The sequence below is a fragment of the Sebastes fasciatus genome, chromosome 8 (assembly GCF_043250625.1).
Source record: "Sebastes fasciatus isolate fSebFas1 chromosome 8, fSebFas1.pri, whole genome shotgun sequence".
In the NCBI taxonomy this organism is placed as follows: domain Eukaryota; kingdom Metazoa; phylum Chordata; class Actinopteri; order Perciformes; family Sebastidae; genus Sebastes; species Sebastes fasciatus.
The window spans coordinates 26,160,421-26,173,187 of NC_133802.1; the positions used below are offsets into that span (position 1 = coordinate 26,160,421).

General features: G+C 41.0%; 1 protein-coding gene across 2 annotated transcripts in view; it reads right to left on the minus strand.

Annotated features, from left to right (window-relative positions):
- Window positions 1-12,767, minus strand: part of mtcl2 (microtubule crosslinking factor 2) — a 107,967-nt gene that overhangs the window by 15,649 nt on the left and 79,551 nt on the right. The window contains exons 10-15 of one of the 2 annotated variants that reach the window (XM_074644673.1): window positions 12,447-12,680; window positions 9,996-10,130; window positions 7,049-7,171; window positions 6,009-6,239; window positions 5,271-5,387; window positions 5,020-5,187 (exon numbers count right to left, since the gene is read on the minus strand). In XM_074644673.1, coding sequence (XP_074500774.1) covers window positions 5,020-5,187; window positions 5,271-5,387; window positions 6,009-6,239; window positions 7,049-7,171; window positions 9,996-10,130; window positions 12,447-12,680 — 1,008 coding nt within the window. Of the gene's footprint in view, window positions 1-5,019; window positions 5,188-5,270; window positions 5,388-6,008; window positions 6,240-7,048; window positions 7,172-9,995; window positions 10,134-12,446; window positions 12,681-12,767 lie in introns of both variants that reach the window. The other variant, XM_074644672.1, reaches the window with a different exon arrangement.

A 12,767-nucleotide genomic window follows, 5' to 3' on the forward strand; every position in this document is an offset into this window, starting at 1 on the left:
TCTGCTTTCCCTTTTCCTCTGTCTGAGCCTCATAGTTCACACTGCTGACACCACCAGGCCCATCAATTTGACAAACACATGCACACGCCCGCACACACACACTCACAGACACACACACCAGACCCATCAATCCTCCCTCAGTCTGGCTCTTTGGCACTGTTGTCCATATTTGGTGCTAATAGAACTGCATGGCAGCCAATCACAGCGTAGCACACTTATCCAAACTCTCGTCTTCTATGGCAACAGAGCGTTGCTCGTTAGTGATGAACGCCGCATAACGAGCCCCGCGACTTAACGAGGTTTATTGCTGAGGCGTTAAGAAGGAGACGATTTTACTGGATGACTGGCATTTATTGGTGGATGAGAGACGTGTGGTTCACGACTCGCTACTCACCATTTAGCAGGATCAATTACTTCTATTTATTCAACTAAAACCATGAATATAATAGCAAAGAATTATTAATTAAGTTTGGCTAGAATAATCCCAAGAGGAGACTTCAGGGCCAGGATAGTGGAAAATATGTTTTAGTGTAAAAAAAACAACAACCTATAAGTCAGGCATTGATTAAATGTTTGCCTCAAGTATCTATACAGAAGCAATCTTTCATAGACATAGAAAGTATTTGTAGAAACACAGAGCCGAGAGCTACTAACAACACGGCGGCAATAAACACCAATTAAACCCACAGGGGTCTTTAAATGATGAATGAGTTAATTTGACTATCATGAGAGCCGTTGTTATTATTATACCACTTAGAGAGTGTTTAAGCCGCTGTGATCTTCCTGCAGAATACTTTTTTTATTCAATACCAAATTAGGAATACAGCCTGAGGTCTAATTTGCTGTTTATCTGCTTTAGAAGTGCGGACCTTTAACCGCTATAATAAAAAACATCTATATAAATAACAATGTTTATAGAATCACAGGGTTATTGTTTGGTAGTAGGAGAATAATTTCAAATACATAAACTTCAATTTATAGTAACAAAAATATGTGTTAGTGGAATTAACCAAACAAAAAAATATACTAAACAAAAAACAAATATATAATAACAAGAAACTATATAAATAACATTTTTATAAAATCAGACAGTTATTGGTAATAGGAGAATAATTTTAAATACAGAAACTACAATTTATAGTGACAAAAATAGCCATGTACAGTAAGTGGAATTAACCATCCAAAAAAACAAAAAACAAAACAAAAAACAAACATATAATAACAAAAAATGATATATATAAAATGTTTATAAAATCAGACAGTTATTGGTAGAAGGACAATAATTTTAAATACAGAAACTACAATTTATAGTAACAAAAATATGTGTATGCGGAATTAGCCATATAAAATATATATATATATATATATATATATATATATATATATATATATATATATATATATATATATATATATATAAAATAACAAAAAACTATTTAAATAAAATGTTTATAAAATCAGATAGCTATTGGTAGTAAGAGAATAATTTTAAATACAGAAACAAAAATAGACATGTATGTGGAATTAACCATACAAAAAGAAAGAAAAAAGAAAGAGACAGTGTCTTTAAAAAGGACTCACTCTTTTGTTCTTTTTTTTTTACAGAGATTTCAACTTCAACTTTGACATTAAAGTGATTTTTTTTTGTTAATCACCCTAACTACAATCCCTGTGATTCAGTGGATTAAAAAACTAAATATGAAAAAGTCAGAGAGGGGGTGAATACTTTATAAAGACACCATACTGTACACTGTTGTAACAAACAGTAACTGTTTATGCACACAATAAGTGGGTAGTGTAACAGGGAGCCACAGGGTATTATGAACTATTTTTGGGGCAACATGTAATTTGCCTGCAGCAGATTTTTACTTGAAGACAAGAACAAAGTTTGTTTTATCTATTAATGTTATCAGTACTTCATACCAACCACCAGCTGATAATTCTAGGGCAACCACAACAATCCTGAGAGACAAAATGTGAGCCAGGTTTATAAATAAAAACATAGCCTAGATATTATATAATTCATGCAGATGTTAAATATAGCAATGCAGTGTATTTAAAACTCTCAAGTCCCATCTCTACAGGAGCCATGAGACGCTTAGCTTAGCTTAGCATAAAGACTGGAAGCATGAGATAAGATACAACATGTTAATTAATGAGCTTTAGAGGTGCTGGTAGGCAGATCTTTTTTTTCTAAACTAGTTTAGACGAAGCCAGGCTAGATGTTTCTTCCTGCATTTAGCATATCAATCTTCTCATTGAACTCTAGGCAAGAAAGTAATTTTCTTGAACCAAGTAGTTTAAGCCTGAATTTAAGCAGACCTTGACTGCAGAGGTGGCAGAGCAGAAAACACTTATGTTGTCGTGGAAGAAACAAATAACCTTGCTTGTCGTTTACGTATGAGGACTCGCTGAATATTGAGTTGTACATTGTTGTCTGTAAAGACAAGTCATCTTTTTTTCCCTTGCCTGCCCCTTTATATCTTCATCCTCCCTTCATGAGAGAAGCGGATTCAACAGATGTGATGAGCGGGCGGGCGATCAGGGCTTCCAGCTGCTCTCGACAGGTGTTCGTAACATGTCCTCCAGTCAGGATGGATGACTGATTAAGGAGGCAGCGTTGTACGGCACGCTTTCAGGCCTCTGGATATCGTTTCTACTTCGCTGACGGTGTGTTTGTTTATCAGGCTGAACGGTGAAGATAATTTCCTGTCAAGCCGTTTGACGGGTAGGACGGGGTTGGAAATTGAGTTGACTTGTTCGACAAAGCAACAGCTGGAGGAGCCGCCGCACGCTGCCAGGACGACTTGGCACCGATGTGGTTCGGTTGGCTGGTTAATGTCTACGCACACTCTCACACACACACACACACCACCAGAGCAAATTGATGGCATACTTTACAGTGTGCATTGTTGGCAGAGGTTCCAGCGAAGGCATCTAGGCCAGAGTAACACACCCATATACACACACAAGCTGTGATAAAGTGCACATATTTGTGTGTGCGTCGACATCCAGCACGCTTGCGCAGCTCAACACGGTTGTTTTTTTTACGCAAAGCCGGGTGATTCGATCCTTTGATTAAACCACAAAGGTTTGTCCGTATATTTAACCTCATAAATAGCCTGCCGCTACGTCGCATTTAGGAAAAGTAGAGCGTCTTATCCGTTTGTAACGGCGCTCGCGTCTCCTATTGGCCGCCAAGAGGAGCTGTCAAACCAATCAGAAGACAAATGATGTCGCACCACAGCGCGAGGGCAGAATCTCTCCGATCACGACGAGGATTAATGACTCCTTCAGTGTGCGTGTGTATCTTTGTGTTTTGTGACCACAGCACATCCTTCATGTTGAGGGCGTTTACTGCTTCATAAAGGGGCATTGCTATGGATGGCGTAATGTGATTTTACAGGTTTTCACATAAAACACGATGTTGAAAGAACTTAATGTTGAAAGGTAATTTGACGGAATCATTGAATGAAAAATAACGACAATGCATGTATAATTACAAGTTACTTTGACCACAGCACTTGAGTTGTGTAAATAGAGAACATGTTTTAGCAAACAGACACCCTCCAACCTTAATGATGCTAGCGCTGGTTATCTTCAGGTTGAAGGGAGACCAGCAGGTAAAGTCCTGCCCCAAAATCTAACAGCATGTTCACAATGTTGACAGATGGCTTATAACGATAGATAGTAGAATGATACACTCAGGGAACAAAGGTAAGAACACATTGAAAGGCTTTTTTAATTGCCAAACTCTCCGTTTCCTCTCTCTCTTTCTTTTATATCCATCTCTTCTCTCTCGGTCTCAATTAGCGGGCGGTAGCTCACAGGCTGTGTTCTATCTCAGGGGCTGTTAATTAACTCTTACACAATTACCTCTGCTGCTGTTCTGAGACAGACAGAAACAATGAGGGAGGATAAAACATTAAAACCATCACTCACAGACTGCAGACAGACAAACAGACAGTTAGGGGATGAAAGAGTTTGAGAAGTAGAAGTTGATCAACTAGACTGCCATCAATTTCAAGAACCACTTGTCAAAATGAATATCGGCCACTTCAGAGCAGAAACACCTCACATTATTCTCCTCTCTTCTGTCTGTCTGTTGCTCACCAGGTCTACTATAACTGTCCAGTCACATGCAAGCAAGGAGCACAGGCTTGCAAGCAAAAGTCACCTGGACTCATAAGTAACTTATTTATATTTCATCAGACTTGGTAGTTGTGACTTCAGCAAACTTTTCTGTAGTCGATGTGCTCCCGCGCTGATTTATTGGGGAGGCCATTTAACCTAATCTCACCACTGCATTGATTTTTTTGTCTTGTCCTGAATTCGTTTAGCTCTCCTCGACTTTCCCAGCATCTGAGTTTCTAAGTATCTGATGGCTTTTAAATGTTAACATCTGTCTCCTCATACTCAACACCGCAGAGCAACTAAAGGAAACTGGATCATCTTCTTCCCTTAATGGACCACACAGCGGTTGCAGAATATAAAATCAAAGGAGTTGTACATTGTTGCATCGGGCTCAAGTTTGTGTCTCCTAATCAGATGAACTGCACTACGACTCACTAATAAAGTAGGGCTGGGCTATATGCTTATAAATAATACCTCAATATTTTTAGGCTATATTGCAATATATCTCGATATTTGCATATTTCCTCTAAAATAACTTGATTTAACCTTTTGATGCGTACGATCATTACTAGCGTGCTCATTCTAGTAAACTAATCTGAACACTGTGAGGTGGTGTACTGTCATGTTGAAGTCAGATTAGCCTTTGAAAATGTTTTCTTATTAAGTTTAACTAATTATTCACACAACTGAAATTAACATGAATCCTAAATCCTGATTGGTAAACAGAAATATGTGCTTTCATTCCAGAGTCCGACTCACTTCAAACCAACGAGAGGAGCAAACAGAAACCTTTCAAGTGAAATAATCTAAACTTTTCCAAGATCGGCAAAAAATGTGTTCACGTAGGAGCCCATTACTCGTTTTCCTGTCAGAAATGCTTCTTACCTGCGTGACGAGGCTCTTTAGTTCGGTCCTCTCCACCTCCCATGATGCCTTGGCCTTTGCGAACTGCTGGGTGAGTTCTTGGGAGCCTTGTCTTTCCTGTCGCAACTCTCCACTCAGATCCTGCAGCGCCACCTTCAGGTCTGCCAAGGTGCTGCTCACGGCGCTAGACTAAAGGGAAAATACGCATGTAAGAGTGTGTGTACGTGTGAGCGTACTTGTGTGTGTGTGTGTGTGTGTGTCACTCGACTTACCTTGATAGTTGGGCTGAGAGGTTGTGCGTCTGCAGCTGCCCTTTTGTCGGACTGGTGGGCGGGGCTCGTCAGGTTCTCCTCCTCCAGAAGCAGGTAGAGGTCCTTCAGGCTGTTCATCTAAAAGCAACATTTGTTAAAATTTCCATCCAGTTACAATATTCAATATTAGATACCATACACTATACATTTTTTTTTCACATTTTATGCTAAATAAAGTCCCTTTGTCTTCACCACATTTTAAAAAACTTTTAAAAACCCACTTATATAGGCTGGCATTTTTATTAGTTTGTTTCATGCAAATCCTTTGGTTTTATTTGTCTTTTAATATAATACTTTTGTTTGTTATATTGATTTTATCGTTGAGTGTCTGCCTCCGTTTTATAAACTGTATATGTTTTCATGCTGTGTGCTATTATGCATTTTTATTATTAACCTTGAAGCACTTTGGAACGGCTGTTTTTAAAGGCGCTTCATAAATAAAGTCTATTATTATTATTTGTTTTCTGCTTAGCACCAGATTCGACCTCAAAAGATTTATTATGAATGCTTTCGCTGAGATTATTTCATTACAATATTTTGAGATCAAATGGAGATATCCTTTGAGGACAATAGAGTATTGATTTTAGATACGCAGCCAAGCTGCAAAATAAACATAAATATCTTGGTCAAAATAAGGACATACAGTCTGTCAACAGTGTGGACGGTCAGCTAGAAAGTCGTTTTCCTTTCCCCTCATACCTCCAAGATGTCTTTCCACTCGGTGTCCTTCCTGCAGCCCAGCCTCCACTGTTTGAGGAAGCAGCGTAGTTTGAGGCTGAGCAGTAACAGCGCCTGTTTGAGGTGCTGAGACTCCTGGACCAGCAGAGTCCTCTCCTGGCTCCATAACTTCTGCTGCAGCCGAGCCTGGAGGCCCAAACTCTGCAGCTGGAAGTCCCGACGGAGCAGAGCCTTCTGGTGCTCCTCCTGGATCTGAGAGGGAAAGACAGTTTGAGACAGGACAACGTTTGGTTACTCAATCGTTGCTTTGCAAGACTAAAAAACACCAAGATAGAGCAGCATTGACTACAAAAAATACCCATCAGATATACCATAAGGTCATTTTAGCTTGACTGGAAAATAAAGCCCGGTCGCACAAAAACACGTGTGAATGACACGATAATGTGCAAGACAAAAGCGGGTAATAAGAATGTCGCTCTTGCTTTAAGCCTGACATTTTCACGCCATGTTGTCTGTATTGACTGAAATGTAGTGACGTAGAATAAAAGACAGAGAAAGACCGCTAATAGTGGACTGGAGGGGAGGCGGATGGGTCCAACAAACACAGGACTTTCAACCAGGAGACCAGTGTTTTGTTTCGTTTTGTATGTTACATTAATGACATTTGTAACATGTTTTCCATACTTATGTTACGTTGTTTTCGTGCATATTGTACTTTGTTTACGTACTTATTTTAAGAAGCCAATCATGATGTTTTTCCTTAACCTTGTTGCCTAAACCTAAGGGAGAGTTTTGTTGTCCTAAGCTGGCATTGCACCTTAATATATGCATATAATATTAACGCCTCAGCGAGGCTAAACGTGACACTGACACACTATCCTCTGGTGGACAGGCGGGTCTATTACACGCTTTGCTGCTGTGATATCGGGTTGCAAAATAAGTGGGTTCTTTGGTAGATTTCTGTTTTAAGTGTTGTTTCAGTGTTTCCTTGAGGGTGTTTTGTTTTCAAGTGGAGTTTATTAGTTTGTGTGTCTTGACAGTATTCAGACCTGCAAACAGACCTGTGTGAGTTGGAGAGTTGTTTCTCTCTGAGCCTGCCTCTCCTTCTCCAGCTCTCCCTGAGTACCGAGAGACGAGTCCTCTGCTTCGGACAGCCGAGCCTGGAGGTCACCGGACTGGATGGGCTGGAAGAAAGAGAGAGGAAAGGATGAGTGGGGGAAATAAGATAGGGAAGGAGCGGGGTAGAGTAAAATAATCAATAAGAATTGAGGGGGAAAAAGAAGGAAAGGAGCGGTGGATAGGGAAACATCAGTAGGTAGGAAACAAGGAGGGGAGGAGAGTTTGAAGGAAATCAAAAAAGCGAGAAACAGCCGAGTGTGAGAAGCACATAACATGGCAGTTTTGTGCTAGAACACCCTTTAAATCACACCTCAGCTGCGGCACGATAACTGTACTGTACGTCCACACACACACACACACACATACACACACACACACACACACACACAACTCATCTCATGCACTCTCCCACGCCTCATTTGGCTGCTGAGTGAGTGCGATCCATCGACCCACCACTGTACCATTAATGTCCTCTTTCACCCTTCACTGGGCTCAGGCTCTGCCCTCCATCACCCTCCACCCTGAACGCCACCCGGCCGTTCACAGCCTCCACCGTCAGCCAGAAAAAAAAAATACTCTGTACTTCTGTTCCAATATGACTCACTGTTATGAGAGAGTGCCAGCTGCTCATGCAAAATGAGCAACATTATTAAAAACTGTAGCATCACAAGAGCAAATGTGTGAAGAATGAGATTATTTATACGCTAATAAACACCATTTCAATTAAACAGTATAAGAATAAGGACCAGACTCATCTGTCTTTCATTCCTTTTATTCTCCTGAAGGTATTTAACAAGTAAATACGGGTTTGTGAGGTTAAGGTCATGATCCAGATAAGCCTATTACATTTCAATAAAGGTGATCAATTCGAAATTCAGAGCATTAATATAGCAGAAAAGCAACTATTTGCTATGTAAATATCTAGTTGAGTAATGGCATCCTGAGCAGAGAATGAAGTCACTCCTGGCTTCATATTTAACGGACAGATTTGAGAGTGGAATCTATCTTCTCATCTAACTTGAAAAAAACAAAAACGAAACTAATAAGCATATCTCCCAAAGTGATGACATTCTTTTTTACGACCGAAGCCAGGATGTGGTTAATCTAGCCTAGCTGGAGGCCGGTGGAAACAAACTCTACTATTGAATATTGCAGAGAATGAGTGGCAGTATTATGCTGAATACGGAGTGTGTGTGTGTGTGTAAACGCTGGGTGTGTGTGTGTGTGTGCTGCTGTGTCACTGCTCTGCTCCGCTCTGCTCATCACTGCTACAAACACATCTGTTTCTCTACAATATCTGACTCTCTTGTTATCTTTCATTCTATTTTAGTCGTTCTCTCTCTCCCGTTCATCCTCTCAGGCTCGGATAAAGATGCAGACACACACACACACACACATCCCTGGTTACCATGGAGACACGCCGGCAAAAGGTCAGCCAAACAATGGCCTTTTCTTCCCGTCAATCCCACAGCTGACGGTGAAGTCATTGTTTATGTTTGTTTACAACACTGTGTTGCTAGCATGAGTCCGCCACCACTGTACCGCATCAGTAACTTCATGCTACAGTCTGTGTGTGTGTGTGTGTGTGTGTGTGTGTGTGTGTGCAAATGTGCATTTAAATGGGCCTTTAATTAACCTTTGCAGGGCTGCCTGTCACTGTGTGTTTGCTCAGGAAGAAGTGATGTGAGTATACACAGCCTGCATGTACATTAGAGGCACATTTTCAGGGGGGTAATTAGGGTTTGTGTCAGATTCAGTAACGCAAATATCACTAAACATTAAATCTTACTAGTGGAGGCTGGTAAAAGCTAATTCTTGACCCAACAAACTGGGGTTTGAACGCCCAAATCTTAAGACAAGGTCCACTTAACTAGCTTTTTCCAGAGCTTTTAACCACATCTCAGCAGATGGAGCTTGTTCAGTTGTCATGGAGATGGCTCAGCTGCCATTGAAACCATCTCCCATATAGAAGTATGACCTATTAGGTTTTATACTTAGGTTTCATGAGGTCACACAAACTCCCCACCACTGAAGTAGACAGAGAGATGCGGTTGAAAAGTTCGGAAAAAAGCTAGTAAGTGGACTTTGAGTTAATACTTTTTTTGTCAAACTAAATGTTACTAGTTTTACCTAAAATATTTAAATTACAACCATACTAAAATTGCACTATGAAAGTATACAATGGCCCGACCGACACTGGATTTTAAAACAATCTTACATAAACACAAAAAACATAAACAAAACACTCTTTATACAAATCACTCTATACAAAAACCAAGATAGCGACAGCCAAAATGTTGAGCTCTAGGCTTCAAAACCGTACTCCACAAACCAATAGGTGATGTCACAGTGACTACGTCCACTTCTTATATACAGTCTATGGGTGGGGTTAGCTTTTTAGAGCTTTTCCCTGGAAAACAGCTGCCTGCTGCGGCCCAAAACGACTCTGATGAGAGCCCTGAGAGTGAACCAAAACAGTAAATTTGCAGGCTGGAAAATCAAAAGAATGAGCTAATAGACTCTAAAAAACACTGAGGGAGAATGCAGAGTTGGGTGAATATCATCTGTCATCATCATAAATGACCCCTTACACATACAAGTAGACATTTGATCCATTATTAATTAAAAAAAATAGCAGTTATAGTTTACATTCACTGTCAGCTTCCTTAGTTACTTTATCCTCTTGGACAGCAGACTACAGCAGACCTTTTGTTTGTTGTTTTGCCCTGAAGACATTTTTAGATTTTGACCAGTCAAAAGCCTTCGTGTTTGTCTGTCTGTGTGTACGAGACGGAGTGAGAAGTCTGACATCAACACTTTGGCTTCAGGCTCTAGTGTGTATAGTAGTCTGTGTCATGATGTGAACGGTTTTGATGTTGAGTAACTCACCGATGCATCATCTGTCTCCTTCTCTCCCGGTTCCAGCTGGCTGCCTTCCTGCTCTTGCGTCTCATTGCTGTCTGATTGGCTGTTCTCTTCAGATTGACCTCTCACCTCCAGCTCTGATTGGTCCCTACAATCAGGCTGCTGCATGCATGCATGGGCAGGTTAATGAATAAACAAAACAAACACACACAAACAAACAAAAAGAGAGGGAGGGACAGGGGGGAGGGAGGAGACGTTGTGATAGAAATGAAAGACAAACAAACACAACAATAAGAATAAAAATCCAACCGAAATGGCGTCCATCATATGACAACATTGAGTAAAATGAAAAACGAAAAAACAAAAACAGAAACAGTCGAGTATGGATCTCACAAGACGAAGAAAAGGATGTAGAGGAAAAAGAGCTTGGTCAGAGAGGAGAAGGAGAGAGTGGAGAAAAGAAAGAAAAGGAGGATGGAGGGCAGAATGAACGGCTGAGAGGGGAAGGAGAGAAAAAGGAAACGGAAGAGGACATAGAAGAGTGGGAAGAAAGGAGAGACAGGGGGGGTGGAACAGCAATGGGAGATAGAGAGAAGGGAAGGGAGAGGGAAAGAGGAGAGAAATAAGACGAGAAGGAGTAAGGCGATTAGGATGAAGAGTCAGAGCGACGGAGCAACGGAGCAACAAGTTGGAGGAGGAGAGGGAGAAACGAGTGCAGATGGGGAAGCAAAGCGAGGACAAAGGAGACGAAGAAGGAAGAGTGGGAGCGAGGGAAGGAAAGGGAATTGAGGTGAGCAAGGAATCAGAGGATAGCAGAGGAGGAGGTGTGTGAGGAGCGGGAGAAGGGAGGTTTAAAAGGAGGGGGGTGGAAGTGAAGTGCAGAAAGCGGCGGTTATGGTGCCCGTGCAGAGAGAAAGAGGGAAGGGGGAAGGGGAGAGGGGAAAAGGGAGGAGAGATCGGAGGGGTGTTGGGACTCAGAATTGGCCTCTAATGGAGTCTAAACATTCAAATGTATTCTCTTTGTATAATTTCATCACAGCCTCCTCCAGACGGGTACATTAGATTAGATTACACTACAAAATACAGACTTTTATAAGAAATAAGTTCCTCTTACTGTCAAGGCAGTAAACACCAAATTGCAAAATTATCCATCTTAAGTAAATTTAGTCTACTAGTTGAGTCTTGAAAGTCTTGCAAACATGTTCCTGACAGTTGAAGGCGAGGGAAAGTCAGCAGGTCTACTCTCGAAAAGGAAGTCAGTCGAGTATAAATTCAAAGTCTCTGCTGATTCACATGTGCTTTTATAACTGTGGATCCAAAGTAGAAGCTCAGACTATATCATAAATCACTGACAATCAACTTTAACCTAAGAATTTCCCAGAGGAGAATTTCACACTGAAAATGTGATTTATGAAATATGCTTGGAAATTTATTGAGGCCGAGCTCACTGTCTCACTCCTGTCTGCTTCTCCAAACTGGGGGTGTGTCGACCGTCATCTACTGCAGGTAACACACTGACTGTTGATAGGTACGTCATACAACCCCACCTCAAAACACCCAAACTATCCCTTTAATAGCAGCTTGAATAGATGGAAAACACCAAACACTAGACTTGTACCTTTAACGTTTTAAAAACAAAATATTCAAGCCAAAACGGTGTCCGGTAGTACTTTTAGAGTATGTTTATAGTTAATGATTTACTAGTCAACTACGTTGCATGATGTCAGAGTACATAAATCTGAATAGGGGTCATACGATACAATTGTCCTGCTAGCCTCAATTATGATGCATATCCAGTTACACCACAAATGTGAGTAAATCTATGAATATAAATATAACTTTAAAATGAAAATATGAGCGATATTGCTCAATCACATTTGATGTAAACCCAGACTGTATGTTGAATTGGTTTTATGATATGCTGATGAAAATATATAAATACATGGTACTTTATGTGCTCTTAATAACCCTACAATGTCCATGCACACAAACAGGCTCCATTTGAGGCCTAAAGCAGCATCTAAATTACAGGTTAGGAAGCAATTTAACAGCATGCAGAGGACAGGGGTGGAGAGGTTTACACTGGCAGCTCAAATCTGAATTCATCTAATACATCCATACAGCAAGGGCAGTTTTTGTTTTCACAATTTTAGATTTATGTTTGTCGCCAAAGGGCTATTTTTCCATTTTCAGGTTAATTCAGAATAAGAACTGGACAGAATGAATCAAGGTGCTACATCAGATTTGAGCGTGTCGTGTAAATCCATTCTCCGCTGTGAGGAGAAACTAAAGCAGCGTGTGCAGATGGGATTGGGAGTGTGGTTCAGCCAAACTAATGGTTAGGCACTGGACCAAAACACAAAACTGAAGAATAGAAAAACAAACTAGTAACAACAGAAAATAAAAACCTGATAATAAATGAAAGGGACAGAGTGACAAGGAGTGAAAAGGAGGAGTGTGCTTCTTGTATTTTACCTTCTCCACGGCAGTGTTCAGTCCATCCTGCTCGTCTCCGGAGCAGAGCAGGGAGGCGCAGGGTGAGGCCAGAGGAGACGCTCCTTCCACCTGAGGGTCCCTCACACCTGCCGTGGGTTTACCCACAATGTCTACCCGCTCCACAAAGGCCTGTAGCTGGGAGTGTAGGGCCTGGAGCCTGCTGGTCAGAGCACCAACCAAGGGCCGGTCCGCCAGGTCAGACAGCTCTGAGATCTGGGGAACAAAGAAATAACAGACTTTATCACACAGTCGGTCATTCGTGGCTGTGTGTGCAACCAACTGAACTTATCCTGTGCCCCA